This window comes from Bombina bombina, chromosome 6, assembly GCF_027579735.1.
Source record: "Bombina bombina isolate aBomBom1 chromosome 6, aBomBom1.pri, whole genome shotgun sequence".
Lineage (NCBI taxonomy): Eukaryota > Metazoa > Chordata > Amphibia > Anura > Bombinatoridae > Bombina > Bombina bombina.
Genome location: NC_069504.1, coordinates 782,663,601 through 782,687,995, shown reverse-complemented (window position 1 = coordinate 782,687,995; position 24,395 = coordinate 782,663,601). Strand labels below are relative to the sequence as shown.

General features: G+C 41.9%; 1 protein-coding gene across 1 annotated transcript in view; it reads left to right on the top strand.

The window, feature by feature from the left end:
• The window catches only part of LOC128663661 (bromodomain-containing protein 4B-like), a 777,540-nt gene that overhangs the window by 551,118 nt on the left and 202,027 nt on the right, over window positions 1–24,395 (top strand). The window contains 3 exon segments of the mRNA XM_053718097.1: window positions 1,992–2,314; window positions 2,516–2,626; window positions 20,673–20,725. Of these exon segments, the coding sequence (XP_053574072.1) occupies window positions 1,992–2,314; window positions 2,516–2,626; window positions 20,673–20,725 (487 nt within the window).

The following is a 24,395-nucleotide window of genomic DNA, read 5'->3' as shown; positions in this document are numbered from 1 at the left end:
GTTTTACTTGCAAGCGACCAAAGATTTCCGTCAAACATCTTCTTTGTTGTCTATTCTGGAAAACGTAGAGGGCAAAAAGCTACGGCTACCTCTTTCTTTTTGGCTGAAAAGCATCATCCGTTTGGCATCCGAGACTGCTGGACAGCAGCCTCCTGAAAGAATTACAGCTAACTCTACTAGAGCGGTGGCTTCCACATGGGCTTTTAAAAATGATGCTTCTGTTGAACAGATTTGTAAGTCTGCGACTTGGTCTTCGCTTCATACCTTTTCCAAATTTTACAAATTTGATACTTTTGCTTCTTCGGAGGCTATTTTTGGGAGAAAAGTTCTTCAAGCAGTGGTGCCTTCTGTTTAGCCATCTGTCTTGTCCCTCCCGTTCATCCGTGTCCTGTAGCTTTGGTATTGTATCCCACAAGTAAAGGATGAATCCGTGGACTTGTCGTACCTTATAGAAAAGTAAATTTATGCTTACCTGATAAATTAATTTCCTTCTATGGTACGACAAGTCCACGGCCCGCCCTGTCATTTTAAGACAGATTATGTTTTTTATTTTAAACTTCAGTCACTCCTCACCTTTTATTGTCTCCTTTTTCTTCCTGTATCTTCGGTCGAATGACTGGGGGGTGGAGCTAAGGGAGGAGCTATATAGACAGCTCTGCTGTGGTGCTCTTTGCCACTTCCTGTTAGCAGGAGGATAATATCCCACAAGTAAAGGATGAATCCGTGGACTCGTACCATAGAAGAAATTAATTTATCAGGTAAGCATAACATCAGGATCTTAAATCATTGAATTTGAAGGTGTGGAAATTGAACGCTTAGTGCTTAGTCATTGAGGTTTCTCTGATTCAGTAATTGATACTATGTTACAGGCTCGTAAATCTGTTACTAGGAAGATTTATTATCGAGTTTGTAAGACATATTTCATAGTGTTCTTTTAATAAATTCTCCTGGCATACTTTTAGTATTCCTAGAATTTTACAGTTTCTTCAGGATAATTTGGATAAATGTTTGTCTGCAAGTTCCTTGAAGGGACAAATCTCTGCTCTTTCTGTTCTTATTTCACAGAAAGATTGCTTAACTTCCTGATATTCACTGTTTTGTACAGGTTTTGATCTGTATCAAGCCTGTCATTAAATCAATCTCTCCTCCTTGGAGTTTTAATTTGGTTTTTAATTCCTTACAGGTTCTTCCTTTTGGCTTATTTGGAGTCGGGTCAGGCCCTGCCTCAGAGAATCACAGCTCATTCTACTCGATCAGTCTCCACTTTGTTGGCTTTTAAGAATGGAGCTTCAGTTGATCAGATTTGCAAAGCAGCAACTTGGTCTCCTTTGCACTCATTTACTAAATTCTACCGTTTTGATGTATTTGCCTCTACGGAAGCAGTTTTTGGTAGAAAAGTTCTTCAGGCAGCTGTTTCAGTTTGATTCCTCTGCTTATGTTTTAAGTTTTTTCATTTCAATTATTAGAAAAACTTATTTTTTTTTGGATGTGGATTTAATTTTTTCAGCATAAATTGGCTGTTATTTTTATCCCTCCCTCTCTAGTGACTCTTCTGTGGAGTTCCACATCTTGGGTATTACTATCCCATACGTCACTAGCTCATGGACTCTTGCCAATTACATGAAAGAAAATATAATTTATGTAAGAACTTACCTGATAAATTCATTTCTTTCATATTGGCAAGAGTCCATGAGACCCACCCTTCTTATGGTGGTTATGATTTTTTGTTTAAAGCACAATTATATTTTACAGTTCCTTTTGATGCTTTCTACTCCTTTTTGTGTCACCCCACTACTTGGCTATTCGTTAAACTGAATTGTGGGTGTGGTGAGGGGTGTATTTATAGGCATTTTGAGGTTTGGGAAACTTTGCCCCTCCTGGTAGGATTGTATATCCCATACGTCACTAGCTCATGGACTCTTGCTAATATGAAAGAAATGAATTTATCAGGTAAGTTCTTACATAAATTATGTTTTTCATCTTTTCTCCAGCATTAAAAAGGAAATACCACCACCTGTGTCACGTCCTCCTCGTCCAGCACCGCCCCCTGCACCCTGTGAGTCCTCAGAGGAGGAGCCTCAACGATGTCGGCCTATGTCCTATGAGGAGAAACGGCAGTTGAGTCTGGATATTAATAAGCTACCTGGGGAAAAATTAGGCCGTGTTGTGCATATCATCCAATCCCGTGAGCCTTCTCTCAAGAATTCCAATCCTGATGAGATTGAGATAGACTTTGAGACACTCAAACCGTCCACACTGCGAGAATTGGAGAGATATGTCACCTCATGTTTGAGGAAGAAACGAAAGCCGCAAGGTGAGACAAGTAAACGGTTTTTAAATTTTATATTTTTACTTACCTGAGGCTTATTGTAATAAGTAACTTAAACAATAGTCTTTCTTTAAAGAAAATGTGATGTTTGTAGAGGTATAAATTCACCACAGTTAAACACTTTTTTTTTTGCATTATCATAAGAATCATAATGTGCCTTTTCCAATCTTCTTCCTTACACTACAGATAAATTAGAAGCTCCCTCCTCTGGCTCTGGTAAAGTTAAAGGATTCTCTTCTTCTGAATCTGAGAGCTCCAGTGAGTCCAGCACTTCAGACACTGAAGAATCTGATCCTGGTAAATTAAATTATATGGGTTAGGCAATTTCTTTGTAATCTAGGTCATGCAGTGTAATTATTTAGTAGATGTTGAACACTTGGCTTTGGGGGGGGGATATAAATTCTGGGCAGACCCTTGCCTATAATGCCTCTGACTAGACTACTCTCCACTTTTAGATTAAGCTTGTACGATATTGGTTGTTGGCAGTAGAAACTAATCCTATGGCCCACTTTAATGGTAAGTAGCTTTCATATGTTATGCCGGGCATGTGCAGTCAGACAACACCTAGATAAACAACATTGGTTGTTCACAAACCGACCTTCATGCAGGAAGTCATAAAGGTCCTGATCTGGGTAGGATTGATGCCTTGCAACATGTAGGTATGCTTTTTATGATTTGAGTTTTTGTACTATATCTTCATTCTATGTGCTTTCCATATTCCACATAAAGGGCCTACAGTAGTAGTCTTGAGTCTACAAGTTTGTCGGTTTTTTGGAGGGGGGTTGTGTTTTTTGTTTGTTTTTTTTTTCTCTTGTGTTTTTGTTTTTTCATGGTAGTGAGTACACAATTTCATTACCTATGGTAATTCAACAGCAAGCAGACAGGTTACGGTCCTCGCCGTCTCAAGAACGGAAGCCCCAAGCAGAAGTGAACACGCTGTAAAAAGGTCACCCAGGATTACTCAAAAAACTTCTCGGAGTGCTGTAGCAGTGGAAGAATCACACCGCAGTCACTAATGTAGAGAAGGAACAAGCAGGCGCTGCAAAGAGGTGCTAAAAAGTTCCAAAATTTATTGAAAAAATACAAATAAAAAGACTGAATAGTCCAGATTGATGCACAGACATGTAACAGGACGGCTGACACGTTTTGCGCCTCTACAGGTGCTTACACATAGACAAGATGAGTAAGTGCCTGTAGGGGCGTGAAATGCGTCAGCCATCCTGTCTGTCCTCCTGTTACATGTCTGCATCGTTCTGGACTATTCAGTCTTTTTTTTTTTCCAATAAATTTTTGAACTTTTTAGCACCTCTTTGTATTGCCTGCTCGTTCCTTCTCTACATATGGAAATTCAATACCTGGCCACCAGGAGGAGCCAAAGACACCACAGTCAAACCATCAAATAAGAAAATGTAAGAGAAGAAGGCGACACAATGGATGCAAAATCAATGTGGTACGTTGTACAGACACGCTGAATACAAAATACTCACAAAGTATCAGACACTTATGAAGTGCAACATGCGCCTGCTGAACCTTTATTAGCCTTCAGATGGCTATCCTCTGGGTGATCCAATCTTTTACGTTGTAGCTTGTCACCAGCTGTTCACAAATGTCGGAGGAAACTCAGAGTTGCATCAGGATCTTCCCAATGTTCAGTGATCAATGCTGTATATACTCGCAAAGTATCAAGCACTTGAGAAGTGCTACACACGCCTGCTGAACCTTTAGGAGCCTTTTGGCAGTTAACTCGCAAGACGGGAACCTCACTTGAAGTATCTTGCAAAAAAATAAGGCTCAATACGTGTGTAAATAGAGCATACACTTGGGGGAATAAAATAAAGCCGTGCAATAAAGTCTTCAAAAAATAAAAAGACTTAAATAAAAACAATATGTAAAACACGAGTTTCTCAGTCTTATATGACCATTTCATTAGGTGTGTCTGACCTGATGTAATGTTTATATAAGACTGAGAAACGGGTTGTGTTGTCTTTTATGAAGACTTATGCATGGTCCACTTTGGCTAAGAGGACCACTATTCCCATAGAGGATAGTTGTTCTTTTAAGGATCCAATGGATAAGAAATTGGAGGCATTATTAAAGAAAATGTATGTTCACCAAGGTCTTCAATGGCAGCCTGTGGTGTGTATTGCTACTGTTACCAGCGCTGCAGCTTACTGGTTTGATGCCTTGTCTGATTCTGTTCAGACAGATACTTCTCTTGAGGAGATCCAGGACAGAATTAAGGCTTTTAAGTTAGCCAATTCCTTTATTACGGATGCTTCCTTACAGGTCATTAAACTGGGAGCAAAAATGTCTGGTTTTGTGGTTCTAGCTCGCAGAGCCCCTTGGTTAAAATCCTGGTCTACGGATGTTTCTTCTAAGTTATTAACTATTCCCTACAAGGTTAAGACCTTGTTTGTCCCTGGTTTGGCTGAAATTATTTGAGATATCACAGGAGGAAAGGGATTTTCTCCAACATTGGTGTGTCCGGTCCACGGCGTCATCCTTACTTGTGGGAATATCTCCTCCCCAACAGGAAATGGCAAAGAGTCCCAGCAAAGCTAGCCATATAGTCCCTCCTAGGCTCCGCCCACCCCAGTCATTCTCTTTGCCGTTGCACAGGCAACATCTCCACGGAGATGGTTAAGAGTTTTTGGTGTTTAAAATGTAGTTTTTTATTCTTCTTTCAAGTGTTTGTTATTTTAAAATAGTGCTGGTATGTACTATTTACTCTGAAACAGAAAAGGATGAAGATTTCTGTTTGTGAGAGGAAGATGATTTTAGCAGACTGTAACTAAAATCGATTGCTGTTTCCACATAGGACTGTTGAGATGAAGTAACTTCAGTTGGGGGAAACAGTTAGCAGACTTTTCTGCTTAAGGTATGACTAGCCATATTTCTAACAAGACTGTGTAATGCTGGAAGGCTGTCATTTCCCCTCATGGGGACCGGTAAGCCATTTTCTTAGTCTCAAACAGAATAAAGGGCTTAATATGGGCTATAAAACTGGTAGACACTTTTATGGGCTAAATCGTGTGCTTTATTTGGACATTTTATACATGTTTATGCTGATAATTCACACTTATAAACTTGGGGAAAGTTTTTTAACGTCAGGCACTATGTTAGACACCTTTTCCAGTCAGGAAGGGCCTTCCCAGTTGTAGGCTGAGCCTCATTTTCGCGCCATTACTGCGCAGTTGTTTTTTGAGAGCAAGACATGCAGATGCATGTGTGAGGACCTGAAAGTGTTTGGAAAAGTTCCTAGAAGGCGTCATTTGGTATCGTATTCCCCTCTGGGCTTGGTAATGTCACAGCAAAGGCTGTAGCTGGGACTGTATAGGGGTTAAATTTGTAAACGGCTCCGGTTCCGTTATTTTAAGGGTTAAAGCTCTGAAAATTGGTGTGCAATACTCTTAATGCTTTAAGACACTGGTGAAATTTTGGTAATTTTTGTACAATTCCTTCATACTTTTTCACATATTCAGTAATAAAGTGTTTCTGTTTAAAATTTAAAGAGACAGTAACGGTTTTGTTTTAAAACGTTTTTTGTGCTTTATTGACCAGTTTAAGCCTGTTTAACATGTCTGTGCCTTCGGATAAGCCCCGTGTGTGATAATTGTGCCATAGCGTCCAAACAAAGTAAGGACAATACTGCCACAGATAATGAAATTGCCCAAGATGATTCCTCAAATGAGGGGAGTAGACATGATACTACATCATCTCCTACTGTGTCTACACCAGTTTTGCCCACGCAGGAGGCCCCTAGTACATCTAGCGCGCCAATGCTTATTACCATGCAACATTTGACGGCTGTAATGGATAACTCCATAGCAAATATTTTATCCAAAATGCCTGCATATCAGAGAAAGCGCAATTGCTCTGTTTTAAACACTGAAGAGCAGGAGGGCGCTGATGATAATTGTTCTGTCATTCCCTCACACCAATCTGAAGTGGCCATGAGGGAGGTTTTGTCAGATGGGGAAATTTCAGATTCAGGAAAAATTTCTCAACAAGCTGAACCTGATGTTGTGACGTTTAAATTTAAATTAGAGCATCTCCGCGCACTGCTTAAGAAGGTGTTATCTACTCTGGATGATTGTGACAACTTGGTCATTCCAGAGAAATTATGCAAGATGGACAAGTTTCTAGAGGTTCCGGTGCACCCCGACGCTTTTCCTATACCCAAGCGGGTGGCGGACATAGTGAATAAGGAGTGGGAGAAGCCCAGCATACCTTTTGTTCCCCCCCCCCCCCTATATTTAAGAAATTATTTCCTATGGTCGACCCCAGAAAGGACTTATGGCAGACAGTCCCTAAGGTCGAGGGGGCAGTTTCTACCCTAAACAAGCGCACTACTATTCCTATCGAGGATAGTTGTGCTTTCAAAGATCCTATGGATAAAAAATTGGAAGGTTTGCTTAAAAATATTTTTGTACAGCAAGGTTACCTTCTACAACCCATTTCGTGCATTGTTCCTGTCACTACAGCAGCGTGGTTCTGGTTTGAGGAACTGTCGCTCAGTAGAGAGACTCCATATGAGGATGTTATGGACAGAGTTCACGCACTTAAGTTGGCTAACTCTTTTATTTTAGATGCCGCTTTGCAATTAGCTAGATTAGCGGCGAAAAATTCAGGGTTTGCAATTGTGGCGCGCAGAGCGCTTTGGCTAAAGCCTTGGTCAGCGGATGTATCATCCAAGACAAAATTGCTTAACATCCCTTTCAAAGGTAAAACTCTATTTGGACCTGAATTGAAAGATTATCTCAGACATCACTGGGGGAAAGGGCCACGCCCTTCCTCAAGATAGGCCTTTCAAGGCCAAGAATAAGTCTAATTTTCATTCCTTTTGCAATTTCAGGAACGGACCGGCCTCTAATTCTGCATCCTCTAAGCAAGAGGGTAATGCCTCACAGCCCAAACCAGCCTGGAAGCCTATGCAAGGCTGGAACAAGGGTAAGCAGGCCAAGAAGCCTGCTGCTGCTAACAAAACAGCATGAAGGAGTAGCCCCCGATCCGGGACCGGATCTAGTAGGGGGCAGACTCTCTCTCTTTGCTCAGGCTTGGGCAAGAGATGTTCAGGATCCCTGGGCACTAGAAATAGTTTCTCAGGGTTATCTTCTGGAATTCAGGGAACTACCCCCAAGGGGAAGGTTCCACATGTCTCACTTATCCTTAAACCAAATAAAGAGACAGGCGTTCTTACATTGTGTAGAAGACCTGTTAAAGATGGGAGTGATACACCCAGTTCCAATAAAGGAACAAGCAATGGGATTTTATTCAAATCTGTTCGTAGTTCCCAAAAAAGAGGGAACTTTCAGACCAATTTTGGATTTGAAGATCCTAAACAAATTTCTCAGGGTACCATCGTTCAAGATGGAAACTATTCGAACGATTCTACCCACTATCCAGGAAGGTCAATTTATGACTACCGTGGATCTAAAGGATGCGTACCTACATATTCCTATCCACAAAGAACATCATCAGTTCCTAAGGTTCGCCTTTCTGGACAAACATTACCAGTTTGTGGCCCTCCCATTCGGGTTAGCCACTGCTCCAAGGATTTTCACAAAGGTACTAGGGTCCCTTCTAGCGGTTCTAAGACCGAGGGGCATTGCAGTTGTACCATACTTGGACGACATTCTAATACAAGCGTCGTCCCTGTCAACAGCAAAGGCTCATACAGACATCGTTCTGGCCTTTCTCAGATCACACGGATGGAAGGTGAACATAGAAAAAAGTTCTCTGTCTCCGTCAACAAGAGTTCCCAACAATAGATTCCTTAGAAATGAGGATTTTTCTGATAGAGGTCAGAAAGTCAAAACTTCTAAGCACTTGTCAAGTTCTTCATTCTGTTCCACGTCCTTCCATAGCGCAGTGCATGGAAGTAGTAGGGTTGATGGTTGCAGCAATGGACATAGTTCCTTTTGCACAAATTCATCTAAGACCATTACAACTGTGCATGCTCAAACAGTGGAATGGGGACTATACAGACTTGTCTCCAATGATTCAAGTAGATCAGAAGACCAGAGATTCACTCCGTTGGTGGCTGACCCTGGACCATCTGTCCCAGGGAATGAGCTTCCGCAGACCAGAGTGGGTCATTGTCACGACCGACGCCAGTCTAGTGGGCTGGGGCACGGTCTGGGAATCCCTGAAAGCTCAGGGACTATGGTCTCGGGAAGAGTCTCTTCTCCCGATAAACATTCTGGAACTAAGAGCGATCTTCAATGCTCTCAGGGCTTGGCCTCAGCTTGCAAAGGCCAGATTCATAAGATTCCAATCAGACAACATGACGACCGTTGCGTATATCAATCATCAGGGGGGAACAAGGAGTTCCATGGCGATGAAAGAAGTGACCAAAATAATTCAATGGGCGGAGGATCACTCCTGCCACCTATCTGCGATCCACATCCCAGGTGTGGAAAACTGGGAAGCGGACTATCGTAGTTTGCCCAACTAACTCAATTATGGGGCATTCCAGACATGGATCTGATGGCGTCTCGTCAGAACTTCAAGGTTCCTTGCTACGGGTCCAGATCCAGGGATCCCAAGGCGACTCTAGTAGATGCACTAGTAGCACCTTGGACCTTCAACCTAGCTTATGTATTTCCACCGTTTCCTCTCATTCCCAGGCTGGTAGCCAGGATCAAACAGGAGAGGGCCTCGGTGATCTTGATAGCTCCTGCGTGGCCACGCAGGACTTGGTATGCAGACCTGGTGAATGTCATCGGTTCCACCATGGAAGCTACCTTTAAGACAGGACCTTCTTGTTCAGGGTCCATTCGAACATCCAAATCTGGTCTCCCTCCAGCTGACGGCTTGGAGATTGAACGCTTGATTCAATCAAAGCGTGGGTTTTCAGATTCTGTGATAGATACTCTGGTTCAGGCCAGAAAACCGGTAACTAGAAAGATTTACCATAAAATATGGAAAAGATATATCTGTTGGTGTGAATCCAAAGGATTCCCATGGAATAAGATAAAAATTCCTAAGATTCTCTCCTTTCTACAAGAAGGTTTGGAGAAAGGATTATCTGCAAGTTCTCTAAAGGGACAAATCTCTGCTTTATCTGTCTTACTACACAAAAGACTGGCAGCTGTGCCAGATGTTCAAGCATTTGTTCAGGCTCTGGTTAGGATCAAGCCTGTTTACAGACCTTTGACTCCTCCCTGGAGTCTAAATCTAGTTCTTTCAGTTCTTCAAGGGGTTCCGTTTGAACCTTTACATTCCATAGATATTAAGTTACTATCTTGGAAAGTTTTGTTTTTGGTTGCTATTTCTTCTGCTAGAAGAGTTTCAGAGTTATCTGCAGTGTTCTCCGCCCTATCTGGTGTTCCATGCAGATAAGGTGGTTTTGCGTACTAAGCCTGGTTTTCTTCCAAAGGTTGTTTCTAACAAGAATATTAACCAGGAGATAGTTGTACCTTCTTTATGTCCGAATCCAGTTTCAAAGAAGGAACGTTTGTTACACAATTTAAACGTAGTCCGTGCTCTAAAATTCTATTTAGAGGCTACAAAAGATTTCAGACAAACATCTTCTTTGTTTGTTGTCTATTCTGGTAAAAGGAGAGGTCAAAAAGCGACTTCTACCTCTCTTTCCTTTTGGCTTAAAAGCATCATCCGATTGGCTTAGGAGACTGCCGGACGGCAGCCTCCTGAAAGAATCACAGCTCACTCCACTAGGGCTGTGGCTTCCACATGGGCCTTCAAGAACGAGGCTTCTGTTGACCAGATATGTAAGGCAGCGACTTGGTCTTCACTGCACACTTTTGCCAAATTTTACAAATTTGATACTTTTGCTTCTTCGGAGGCTATTTTTGGGAGAAAGGTTTTGCAAGCCGTGGTGCCTTCGGTTTAGGTAACCTGATTTGCTCCCTCCCTTCATCCGTGTCCTAAAGCTTTGGTATTGGTTCCCACAAGTAAGGATGACGCCGTGGACCGGACACACCAATGTTGGAGTAAACAGAATTTATGCTTACCTGATAAATTACTTTCTCCAACGGTGTGTCCGGTCCACGGCCCGCCCTGGTTTTTTAATCAGGTTTTTCTAACTACAGTCACCACGGTACCATATGGTTTCTCCTATATTTTTCCTCCTGTCCGTCGGTCGAATGACTGGGGTGGGCGGAGCCTAGGAGGGACTATATGGCCAGCTTTGCTGGGACTCTTTGCCATTTCCTGTTGGGGAGGAGATATTCCCACAAGTAAGGATGACGCCGTGGACCGGACACACTGTTGGAGAAAGTAATTTATCAGGTAAGCATAAATTCTGTTTTTTCTTCCTCAGGATAAAAATAAGCAGAAAGGGCATCAGAGTAATTTTTGTACCTTTCGTAACTTTAGAGGTAAACCCTCCACTTCCTCTTCCAAGCAGGAACTATCCAAGTCTTCCTGGAAGTCTGGTCAGCCTTTGAATAAGGGGAAACAGTCTAAGAAACCTGCGGCTGACTCCAAGTCGGCATGAAGGGTCGGCACCCGATCCAGGAACGGATCTAGTATGGGGCAGGCTTTCTCAATTTGCTCAGGCTTGGATATGAGATGTCCCAGACCTGTGGGCCGTGGAAATTGTATCTCAGGGGTACAAGATAGAATTCAAGACTTTTCCTCCCAGAGGCAGGTTTCTTCTCTCAAGATTTTCTGTAGACCAGATAAAGAGAGAGGCATTCTTAAATTTTATCAATGATCTTTTTGCCCTGGGAGTTATAGTTCCAGTTCCTTGCAGGAACAGGGTCTGGGATTTTATTCAAATCTGTTTGTGGTTCCCAAGAAAGAGGGGACTTTCAGACATATTTTACACCTAATGTGTTTAAACAAGTTCCTTAGAGTACCGTCCTTCAAAATGGAGACTATACATTCCATTCTTCCCTTGGTTCAAGAGGGTCAGTTCATGACAACCATAGACCTAAAGGATGTGTACCTTCATGTTCCCATCCACAGGGATTATCACAAGTTTCTGAGATTCGCTTTTCTAGACAAGCACTTCAGTTTGTGGCTCTTACATTCGGCCTTTCCACAGCTCCCAGAATTTTCTCAAAGGTCCTGGGGGCTCTGTTGGCGGTAATCCGGTCTCGGGTATTGCAGTGGCGCCATATCTGGACGACATTCTGGTTCAGGCGCCGTCTTTTCAACAAGCAAACTCTCATATGGAGATCTTGTTGTCTTTTCTTCTCTCCCACGGTTGGAAGGTGAATTTGGGAAAGAGTTATTTGATTCCAGCCACAAGAATAGTGTTTTTAGGGACCATAATAGACTCCCTACTAATGAAGATATTTCTGACAGAGGTCAGAAAAACAAAGATCTTCGGCTCTTGTCTTGTCCTTCAGTCCTCTCCTCGGCCGTTAGTGGCTCTATGTATGGAGGTAATTGGTCTGATGGTAGCTTCCATGGACATTATTCTGTTTGCTCGGTTCCCTCTCAGACCTCTGCAGTTATGCATGTTAAGGCAATGGAACGGGGACTATGCAGATCTGTCTCTGCAGATAGTTCTGGATCAGGCGACAAGGGACTCTCTTCTGTGGTGGTTGTCTCGGGAACACCTCTCCCAGGGAACTTGCTTTTGCAGACCTTCCTGGGTGATCGTGACCACGGAGCCCAGCCTTCTAGGTTGGGGAGAAATTTGAGGGTCATTGAAGACTCAGGATCTTTTGGACTCGGGAGGAGTCAGTTCTCCCTATAAACATTCTAGAACTGAGAGCGATTTTTCAATGCTCTACTGGCTTGGCCTTAGTTAGCCTTAGCCCGGTTTATCAGGTTCCAGTCGGACAACCTAACATCCTCAATTGGGGGCAGCCAGAACTGGATCTCATGGCTTCTCGGCAAAATGCCAAGCTTCTGAAGTACGGCTCAAGGTCAAGGGATCCACAGGCTTTCTTGATAGATGCTCTGGCAGTCCCTTGGAATTTCAGTCTAACATATATATTTCTTCTGTTATGTGTGATCAGTCCACGGGTCATCATTACTTCTGGGATATAACTCCTCCCCAACAGGAAATGCAAGAGGATTCACCCAGCAGAGCTGCATATAGCTCCTCCCCTCTACGTCAGTCCCAGTCATTCTCTTGCACCCAACGACTAGATAGGATGTGTGAGAGGACTATGGTGATTATACTTAGTTTTTATGACTTCAATCAAAAGTTTGTTATTTTAAAATAACACCGGAGCGTGTTATTACTTCTCTGGCAGAGTTTGAGGAAGAATCTGTCAGAGTTTTTTACTATGATTTTAACCGGAGTAGTTAAGATCATATTGCTGTTCTCGGCCATCTGAGGGAGGTAAAGGCTTCAGATCAGGGGACAGCGGGCAGATGAATCTGCATTGAGGTATGTAGCAGTTTTTATTTTCTGAATGGAATTGATGAGAAAATCCTGCCATACCGTTAAAATGACATGTATGTATACACTTCAGTATTCTGGGGATGGTATTTCACCGGAACTACTCTGTTAAAGGTCACTAATCCTTTTTAATAACTATTTATCATGTTAAACGTTTTTGCTGGAATGTAGAATCGTTTACATTGCTGAGGTACTGTGTGAATAAATATTTGGGCATTATTTTCCACTTGGCAGTTTTTTTTTTTTTTTTTGCTTTAATTGTGACAGTTTCGTTTCTCTTCACTGCTGTGTGGGAGAGGGAGGGGCCGTTTTTGGCGCTCTTTGCTACGCATCAAAAAATACCAGTCAGTTACTTTTATATTTCCTGCATGATCCGGTTCATCTCTGATAGATCTCAGGGGTCTTCAAACTTCTTTGAAGGGAGGTAAATTCTCTCAGCAGAGCTGTGAGAATTCTTATAGTGACTGTGAATAAAAACGTTGCTTTGTATTTTTTATGTCAAATTTAATTATTGTTATTTTACTAATGGGAACAAACCTTTGCTAAAAGTTTTGTTGTTTTAAAGTTTGATGCTATAACTGTTTTTCAGTTCATTATTTCAACTGTCATTTAATCGTTAGTACCTCTTTGAGGCACAGTACGTTTTTTGCTAAAAAAGATTATAACCAAGTTGTAAGTTTTTTGCTAGTGTGTTAAACATGTCTGACTCAGAGGAAGATATCTGTGTAATTTGTTCCAATGCCAAGGTGGAGCCCAATAGAAATTTATGTACTAACTGTATTGATGCTACTTTAAATAAAAGTCAATCTGTACAATGTGAACAAATTTCACCAAACAGCGAGGGGAGAGTTATGCCGACTAACTCGCCTCACGCGGCAGTACCTGCATCTCCCGCCCGGGAGGTGCGTGATATTTTGGCGCCTAGTACATCTGGGCGGCCATTACAGATAACATTACAAGATATGGCTACTGTTATGACTGAAGTTTTGTCTAAATTACCAGAACTAAGAGGCAAGCGTGATCACTCTGGGGTGAGAACAGAGTGCGCTGACAATGCTAGGGCCATGTCTGATACTGCGTCACAGCTCGCAGAGCATGAGGACGGAGAGCTTCATTCTGTGGGTGACGGTTCTGATCCAAACAGATTGGACTCAGATATTTCAAATTTTAAATTTAAATTGGAGAACCTCCGTGTATTACTAGGGGAGGTCTTAGCAGCTCTCAACGATTGTAACACCGTTGCAATACCAGAGAAACTGTGTAGGTTGGATAAATACTTTGCGGTACCGGCGAGTACTGACGTTTTTCCTATACCTAAGAGACTAACTGAAATTGTTACTAAGGAGTGGGATAGACCCGGTGTGCCGTTCTCACCCCCTCCAATATTTAGAAAGATGTTTCCAATAGACGCCACCACTCGGGACTTATGGCAAACGGTCCCCAAGGTGGAGGGAGCAGTTTCTACTTTAGCTAAGCGTACCACTATCCCGGTGGAGGATAGCTGTGCTTTCTCAGATCCAATGGATAAAAAATTAGAGGGTTACCTTAAGAAAATGTTTGTTCAACAAGGTTTTATATTACAACCCCTTGCATGTATCGCGCCGATTACGGCTGCGGCAGCATTTTGGATTGAGTCGCTTGAAGAGAACCTTAGTTCATCTACGCTAGACGACATTACGGACAGGCTTAGAGTCCTTAAACTAGCTAATTCCTTCATTTCGGAGGCCGTAGTACATTTAACCAAACTTACGGCTAAGAACTCAGGATTCGCCATACAGGCACGTAGGGCGCTGTGGCTAAAATCCTGGTCAGCCGATGTTACTTCTAAGTCCAAATTACTTAATATACCTTTCAAGGGGCAGTCTTTATTTGGGCCCGGTTTGAAAGAGATTATCGCTGACATTACAGGAGGTAAGGGCCACGCCCTACCTCAAGACAAAGCCAAAGCTAAGGCTAGACAGTCTAATTTTCGTCCCTTTCGGAACTTCAAAACAGGAGCAGCATCAACCTCCACTGCACCAAAACAGGAAGGAGCTGTTGCTCGTTACAGGCAAGGCTGGAAGCCTAACCAGTCCTGGAACAAGAGCAAGCAGGCCAGGAAACCTGCTGCTGCCCCAAAGACAGCATGAACCGAGAGCCCCCGATCCGGGACCGGATCTAGTGGGGGGCAGACTCTCTCTCTTCGCCCAGGCCTGGGCAAGAGATGTTCAGGATCCCTGGGCACTAGAGATCATATCTCAGGGATACCTTCTAGACTTCAAATTATCTCCCCCAAGAGGGAGATTTCATCTGTCAAGGTTGTCAATAAACCAGATAAAGAAAGAAGCGTTTCTACGCTGCGTACAAGATCTGTTAATAATGGGAGTGATCCATCCGGTTCCGCGGTCGGAACAAGGACAAGGGTTCTACTCAAACCTGTTTGTGGTTCCCAAAAAAGAGGGAACTTTCAGGCCAATCTTAGATTTAAAGATTCTAAACAAATTCCTAAGAGTTCCATCGTTCAAAATGGAAACTATTCGGACAATCTTACCCATGATCCAAGAGGGTCAGTACATGACCACAGTGGATTTAAAGGATGCTTACCTTCACATACCGATCCACAAAGATCATCACCGGTATCTAAGGTTTGCCTTCTTAGACAGGCACTACCAGTTTGTAGCTCTTCCATTCGGATTGGCTACGGCTCCAAGAATCTTCACAAAGGTTCTGGGTGCCCTTCTGGCGGTACTAAGACCGCGAGGGATTTCGGTAGCTCCATATCTAGACGACATTCTAATACAAGCTTCAAGCTTTCAAACTGCCAAGTCTCATACAGAGTTAGTTCTGGCATTTCTAAGGTCGCATGGATGGAAAGTGAACGAAAAGAAGAGTTCTCTTTTTCCTCTCACAAGAGTTCCATTCTTGGGGACTCTTATAGATTCTGTAGAAATGAAGATTTACCTGACAGAGGACAGGTTAACAAAGCTTCAAAATGCATGCCGTGTCCTTCATTCCATTCAACACCCGTCAGTAGCTCAATGCATGGAGGTGATCGGCTTAATGGTAGCGGCAATGGACATAGTACCTTTTGCACGCCTACACCTCAGACCTCTGCAATTATGCATGCTAAGTCAGTGGAATGGGGATTACTCAGATTTGTCCCCTACTCTGAATCTGAATCAAGAGACCAGAAATTCTCTTCTATGGTGGCTTCATCGGCCACACCTGTCCAGGGGGATGCCATTCAGCAGGCCAGACTGGACAATTGTAACAACAGACGCCAGCCTACTAGGTTGGGGCGCTGTCTGGAATTCTCTGAAGGCTCAGGGACTATGGAATCAGGAGGAGAGTCTCCTTCCAATAAACATTCTGGAATTGAGGGCAGTTCTCAATGCCCTTCTAGCTTGGCCCCAATTAACAACTCGGGGGTTCATCAGGTTTCAGTCGGACAACATCACGACTGTAGCTTACATCAACCATCAGGGAGGGACAAGAAGCTCCCTAGCAATGGTGGAAGTATCAAAGATAATTCGCTGGGCAGAGTCTCACTCTTGCCACCTGTCAGCAATCCACATCCCGGGAGTGGAGAACTGGGAGGCGGATTTCTTGAGTCGCCAGACTTTTCATCCGGGGGAGTGGGAACTTCATCCGGAGGTCTTTGCCCAAATACTTCGACGTTGGGGCAAACCAGAGATAGATCTCATGGCGTCTCGCCAGAACGCCAAACTTCCTCGCTACGGGTCCAGATCCAGGGATCCGGGAGCGGTTCTGATAGATGCTTTGACAGCACCTTGGAACTTCGGGATGGCTTATGTGTTTCCACCCTTTCCGCTGCTTCCTCGATTGATTGCCAAAATCAAGCAGGAGAGAGCATCAGTGATTCTAATAGCGCCTGCATGGCCACGCAGGACTTGGTATGCAGATCTAGTGGACATGTCTTCCTGTCCGCCTTGGTCTCTACCTCTAAGACAGGACCTTCTGATACAGGGTCCATTCAAACATCAAAATCTAACTTCTCTGAAGCTGACTGCTTGGAAATTGAACGTTTGATTTTATCAAAACGTGGTTTTTCTGAGTCGGTTATTGATACCCTGATACAGGCTAGGAAGCCTGTTACCAGAAAGATTTACCATAAAATATGGCGTAAATACCTATACTGGTGCGAATCCAAACATTACTCCTGGAGTAAGGTTAGGATCTCTAGGATATTGTCTTTTCTACAAGAAGGGTTAGAAAAGGGTTTATCAGCTAGTTCATTAAAGGGACAGATTTCAGCTCTGTCCATCTTGTTACACAGGCGTCTGTCAGAAAATCCAGACGTCCAGGCTTTTTGTCAGGCTTTAGCTAGGATCAAGCCTGTGTTTAAAGCTGTTGCTCCGCCATGGAGTTTAAACTTAGTTCTTAACGTTTTACAGGGTGTTCCATTTGAACCCCTTCATTCCATTGATATAAAATTGTTATCTTGGAAAGTTCTGTTTTTAATGGCTATTTCCTCGGCTCGAAGAGTCTCTGAGTTATCAGCCTTACATTGTGATTCTCCTTATCTGATTTTTCACTCAGACAAGGTAGTTCTGCGTACTAAACCTGGGTTCTTACCTAAGGTGGTCACTAACAGGAATATCAATCAAGAGATTGTTGTTCCATCCTTGTGTCCAAATCCTTCTTCAAAGAAGGAACGTCTTCTACACAATCTGGATGTAGTTCGTGCCCTCAAGTTCTACTTGCAGGCAACTAAAGATTTTCGCCAAACTTCTTCCCTGTTTGTCGTTTATTCTGGACAGAGGAGAGGTCAAAAAGCTTCTGCTACCTCTCTCTCTTTTTGGCTTCGTAGCATAATACGTTTAGCCTATGAGACTGCTGGTCAGCAGCCTCCTGAAAGAATTACAGCTCACTCCACTAGAGCTGTGGCTTCCACTTGGGCCTTTAAGAATGAGGCCTCTGTTGAACAGATTTGCAAGGCTGCAACTTGGTCTTCGCTTCATACTTTTTCCAAATTTTACAAATTTGACACTTTTGCTTCTTCGGAGGCTATTTTTGGGAGAAAGGTTCTTCAGGCAGTGGTTCCTTCTATATAATGAGCCTGCCTATCCCTCCCGTCATCCGTGTACTTTTGCTTTGGTATTGGTATCCCAGAAGTAATGATGACCCGTGGACTGATCACACATAACAGAAGAAAACATAATTTATGCTTACCTGATAAATTCCTTTCTTCTGTTGTGTGATCAGTCCACGGCCCGCCCTGTTTTAAGGCAGGTAAATATCTTTTAAATTATACTCCAGTCACCACTTCACCCTTGGTTACTCCTTTCTCGTTGATTCTTGGTCGAATGACTGGGACTGACGTAGAGGGGAGGAGCTATATGCAGCTCTGCTGGGTGAATCCTCTTGCATTTCCTGTTGGGGAGGAGTTATATCCCAGAAGTAATGATGACCCGTGGACTGATCACACAACAGAAGAAAGGAATTTATCAGGTAAGCATAAATTATGTTTTCCTCCAGTCACTCTCCTGCCAAGAGTCATTGCTCGGATCAAGCATGCAGATCTAGTGGAGACTCCCTCTGAGGAAGGACCTTCTACTTCAGGGTCCCTTTCTTCATCCAAATCTTTTTTCTCTGAAGCTGACTGCTTGGCGATTAAACACTTGATTTTATCTAAGCGTGGGGTTTCAGAGTCGGTCATTGAGACCATGATTCACGCTCGTAAGCCTGTGACAAGAAAGATTTACTATAAGATATGGCGTAAATATGTGTATTGGTGTAAATCTAGAGGCTACTCTTGGAGTAGAGTCAGGATTCCTAGGATTTTGTCTCTTCTCCAGGAGGGTCTGGAGAAGGGTTTTTCAGCTAGTACTCTGAAAGGTCAGATTTCTTCGTCTATTTTGTTGCATAAGCGTTTGGCGGATGCTCCAGATGTGCAATCTTTTTGTCAGGCCTTGGTTAGAATCAGGCCTGTGTTTAAGCCTGTTACTCCTCCCTGGAGTCTTAACCTTGTTCTTAGAGTTTTACAGCGGGCTCAGTTTGAATCTATACATTCCTAGGCTATTAAGATGTTATCTTGGAAGGTTTTGTTTCTTGTTGTTGTTTCTTCTGCTCGGAGAGTTTCGGAACTCTCTGCTCTGCAGTTTGATTCTCCTTTTCTTATTTTTCATTCTGATAAGGTGGTTCTACGTACTAAATTAGGTTTCTAACCTAAGGATGTTTCAAACTAGAATATTAATCAGGAGATCGTGGTTCCTTCTTTGTGTCCTAATCCTCCTCCTCCTAAGGAGCATTTGTTGCACAACCTAGATGTGCTTGCATTGAAGTTTTATCTTCAGGCGACTAAGGACTTTTGTCAGTTTTCTGCTTTGTTTTTCTGGGAAACGCAAGGGTCAGAAAGCTACGGCTACTTCTTTCTCTTTGGCTAAGGAGTATTATTTGTATGGCCTATGAGACTGCTGGACAGCAACCTCCTGAGAGACTCACTGCTCATTCCACCAGGGCTGTTTCTTCTTCCTGGCATTTAAAAATGAAGCTTCTGTGGAACAGATTTGCAAGGCTGCAACTTGGTCCTCTTTGCATACTTTTTCAAAGTTTTATAAATTTGATACTTTTGCCTCAGCTGAGGCTTCTTTTGGGAGAAGGGTTCTTCAGGCAGTGGTGCCTTCTGTTTAGGTCTACCTGTCTTGTTCCTCCCTTATCTGTGTCCTCTTGCTTGGATATTGATTCCCACTAGTAATTGATTATTCTGTGTACTCACCATATCTTAGGAAAGATAACATAATTTATGCTTACCTGATACATTTATTTATTTCTGGATATGGTGAGTCCACGGCCCACGCTTTATTTAAGACAGATATTTTTTTCTAAAACCTCAGGCACCTCTACTCTCACCTCAGGCACCTCTACTCTCTTGTGTTATCATCTTTTTCCATTTTTCCTTCTGCGGAATGACTGGGGATTATGGGTAATGGAAGGGGTGGTAATAGGGAATTTGTATTAAAACAAAAGGAATCCTACTGGATACATTGATCCCTAAAGGCATTAATAGAGAGCTGGACCTCAAAGTATTTCTATAATTGGCATTAATAATATGTGAATTAATATAATATTTTCTGTATATTTTAACATCAATATGTACATAGGTAAATAGTATATTGTTTTTAACTTTATATATGTGTTTAACTGTAATAATAAATGTAACCACTAGGTGGTAGTATTAGGTGATATAATTCACTTTGTAACAATATACAATGGGTTAATATGTAGGCCTATAAATGCATCTAAACAGATGAGGTCCATTGGCATGATTAAGGGATAATCTCCTGAAACGTTGCCATAACTTGTTTGTACCTCCATGGGAGAAGAAGTTAAATAAAATTCGTTTAAAGGAAGGTGCTGTGGAATTCTTCTTTTCATTCTTTGCAATAAGGGAAAACAGATCAAGGGTTTAGCACAAAATAATTAAAGGGACAAGAAACCCTAAAAATCTTTCATGATTTGATTAGAACATACAATTTTAAACAACTTTCCCATTTACTTCTGTTATCAAATTTGCTTTATTATCCTGTTATCCTTTACTGAAGGAACAGCATCGCAATACTGGCAGCTAATTGAACACACCTAGTTAACCAATCACAAGAGACAAGTGTGCATGCACCAATCAGCAACTAGCATATGTGCTTATTCTTTTTCAACAGGGCATACCAAGAGAACAAAGCACATTTGAAAATAGAAGTGAATTTAAAAGTGTCTTAAAATGGCATTCTCTATCTGAATCATGCAAGTTTAATTTTGACTTTTGTAAGCCACTGGTTTTCAAACCAGTTCTCAGGCCTCGCTAACAGGTCACATTTTGTGGGTATTTGAACTGGAGCGCAGGTGAAATAATCAGCATGGTTATTTTGCTCTCATCCAAGGTAATCCAGAAAACCTGGACCGTTAGGGAGGCCTGAGCACAGGTTTTAAAAACATTGCTTTAAGCTGAGGTTTACAAAATTGGAACAGGCTATTTGGTGCTTTTAGTATACTGCTAACCATTTACTCTTATTCCTACAGAAACTGCACCAAAACAGAAGAAGAAGAGTCACTCTGGCAGAGAATCTAGAAAGGTAACTACTTACTAATGGTAACCAAGAAAGATATATTTAATTGCATGCAGGTTTTTTTTGTGTGTTGTTGAAGGCACAGCTCATCCCTCTGCTCTTATTTATGGGGCATATCACATCATGTGACTTAAATTATTGTTCGTTTGCATGCTTAATTGTCTGGAAAATACTTCTTAGTTATGAGTAAGGTGACATATGTGCCCTGTCTTTTTATAAAACAATAACTTAATGGGCACAAAAGTCATTTTGTATTAGTTGAATCTTAAGTTATAACATAACCTGCATACAGTTTATTATACAATGTATTAAATACACAGCCTTTTCCACACACGCATACAGTTAACCTTTTTATGTTTTTAGTATGGTGTAAACCCTTTCAGACACAAAATATTTGTTTAATTGCTTAGTGTTTGTGCAATATGCGTGCATAGAAACTAATAGCCTTCTGAAATTTCTATACCTTATTCATATATATATTTTTTTTAAGAATACATTTCTTTCATACAGGTGCTGAGAGTTCATGATCCATTACTCCTGTGAATTACTCTGCTCTACCTCTTGGAATAGTCAAAGATTCCCAAACACCAAGAGCCCTATAAAGCCCCTCACACATACCTTAGTCTTTACTTTTGCCTCAGCTGGAGGTGTATAATAATGTGCATTTAATTATCCAGAGAGGCGTTTCCCGTCTTTGAGGCCCAATTTCTTCTCAAAATACAGTGTTTGTCAGAGTGATGTATATGGGGTATGCTTTGTGATTATTTTTTTTCACCTCATGGTAAATTTTTCATAACCCGTCCATAATTGGTCGCAGGGACTTGCCATTTGCATCCCTCTATGGATCTACAATATACTCATTGATTTGTTGGAAACTGTTCCCAAGGTTGATGGGGCCATTTCCACTCTAGTCTAAACATACTACTATTCCTTTGGAAGAAAGTACTGCTTTTAAAGACCCTTTAGATAGAAAGTTAGTATTTCTTTCTTAAGGCAAGGTGAGTCCATGGATCATCAATTACTGTTGGGAACATCACTCCTGGCCAGCAGAAGGGTGCAAAGAGCACCACAGTTAAACTGCCAAGTATCACTCCCTTACCCACAACCCCCAGTCATTCTCTTTGCCTGTGGTGCAAGGAGCAGGTGAAGTTTTTGCTGTCTGATTATTTCTCTTCAATCAAGATTTTATTTTTTTGAAAGCCAGAGTAGGTTTGCTCTGATCTTTCCGATCAAGAGTGGGTATAGCTGTACTCCACTTTAGTCTCTTCAGTAGGGCAGTGGTGGCTTTAAGCAGTTAGGAACTTGTGGGGGTGGGCCTCACTGCGTTTCCTGACAGTGTAGAAGTATGGGAGCGCTAGTAAGCTCAAGGGTTAAGGAAGAGGACTATATATAGCTTATTCAATGTAAATACATTAATTTATCAATATAATAAATACATATTAAATATCTTAAAACCTAAATAAAATAGCAAGCAAGGGATGTCTCCCAACAGTTATTTCTTTAAAATTCATACAATGTGTGCGTGATACAAATTAAAAACTAGAAATAAACAGTTACGATCAATGCAATTATGGATTTGGCAGAGCGGATCGGAAAACAACTTAATGTCTATAAGATCATATATGTGTAACCGTTCATATACCAGAACAATAGTATTCAATCTTGTTTACAAAGGATTGAGGTAACTTGTATCCTTTATCCACAATAACTCCGGTTCCTGTTTAAAAGTCAATCAAAAAATACTGACCAATAATTTTGAACAAAGTCTCATGTCTTTGTAGTATAAAGAGAAACTAGGCGTACCTGAATCTTCAGGCTCTTTTGAATTGTGCTCGGACTTACTGCGTGTATTCTCCGGTACTATATTCCGTTCGTTTGTTGTGCGTCACAGCGATGCTAGTACTTTTGGTCTCGCTGCAGGCTTCCTCCAAATCAGCTGTGCTTACGTACACTCCTGCTTGATGAGAGCGGGATTCAACAAACGTCCGTTTGTGCTCCTTGTATCTTGCAGGTTTCCTTCAAGTGTATTTTGCAATACTGTAGTTAGACTCTACTTGCAACGCCTCTAACTACAGTACTGCAAAATACACTTGAAGGAAATTCGTCTCTCCTTGTAAAGATCTTGTAAACCTCCCAGATACAAGGAGCACAAATGGCCGTTCGTTGAATCCCGCTCTCATCACGCAGGAGTGTACGTTAGCACAGCTGATTTGGAGGAAGCCTGCAGCGAGACCGAAGGTACTAGCATCGATGTGACGCACAGCAAACGAACGGAATATAGTACCGGAGAATACACGCAGTAAGTCCGAGCACAATTCAAGAACCTGAAGATTCAGGTACGTCTAGTTTCTCTTTATACTACGAAGACACTAGACTTTGTTCAAAATTATTGGTCAGTTATTGTCAATAAAGGATACAAGTTACCTCAATACTTTGTAAGATTGAATGCTATTTTTCTGGTATATGAACGGTTACACATATATGATCTTATAGACATTAAGTTGTTTTCCGATCTGCTCTGCAAGATCAATAAGTGTTGAGGTGGTATCCAGTATATATCGATACATTGATCGTAACTGTTTCTAGTTTCTTTCATGTAATTGGCAAGAGTCCATGAGCTAGTGACATATGGGATATACAATCCTACCAGGAGGGGCAAAGTTTCCCAAATCTCAAAATGCCTATAAATACACCCCTCACCACACCCACAATTCAGTTTTTACAAACTTTGCCTCCTATGGAGGTGGTGAAGTAAGTTTGTGCTAAGATTTCTACGTTGATATGCGCTTCTCAGCATTGTTGAAGCCCGATTCCTCTGAGTACAGCGAAGGGAGTATCACTTATTGAATACGATGATTTCCCTAACGGGGGTCTATTTCATAGGTTCTCTGTTATCAGTCGTAGAGATTCATCTCCTACCTCCCTTTTCAGATAGACGATATACTCTCGATTTACCATTACCTCTACTGATAACCGTTTCTGTACTGATTTAGCTATCTGCTATATGTGGATGGGTGTCTTTTGGTAAGTATGTTTTTTATTACTTAAGACACCTCAGCTATGGTTTGGCACTTTATGCATTTATATAAAGTTCTAAATATATGTATTATACTTATATTTGCCATGAGTCGGGTTCATGTATTTCCTTCTGCAGACTGTCAGTTTCATATTTGGGGAATATAAACATCTTTTATTGAAATTTTTTTCTTACCTGGGGTTTAGTCTTTTTTCAATTGACTACTTCTTGCAAATTGCGGGTGGCATTAGGCCCGCGGGTGCGTCAAATGCTAAACTTTATTGCGTCATTCTTGGCGCGAAAATATTTTTGGCGCGGAAAAATACGTCTGACGCAACTTCGTCATTTCCAGCGTCATACTTGACGCCGAGACCTTTCACACTGTGGCGTCATTAGTGACGCGAGTGTGTCATTTCCGGTTATTTTTGGCGCCAAAAAAGTTTACGTTGCGTTGTGAGTCATACTTGGCGCCAAACTTTTTCATTATTTCAATACCCCATTGATGTTTGCCTCTTGATTTTTTCTCTATCAGAGGTCTATGCTATTTGCTTTTTTTCCCATTCCTGAAACTGTCATATAAGAAAATAGATAATTTTGCTTTTTATGTTTTTTCTCTTACATTTTGCAAGATGTCTTTATCTGATCCTGCCTCAGAAGTTT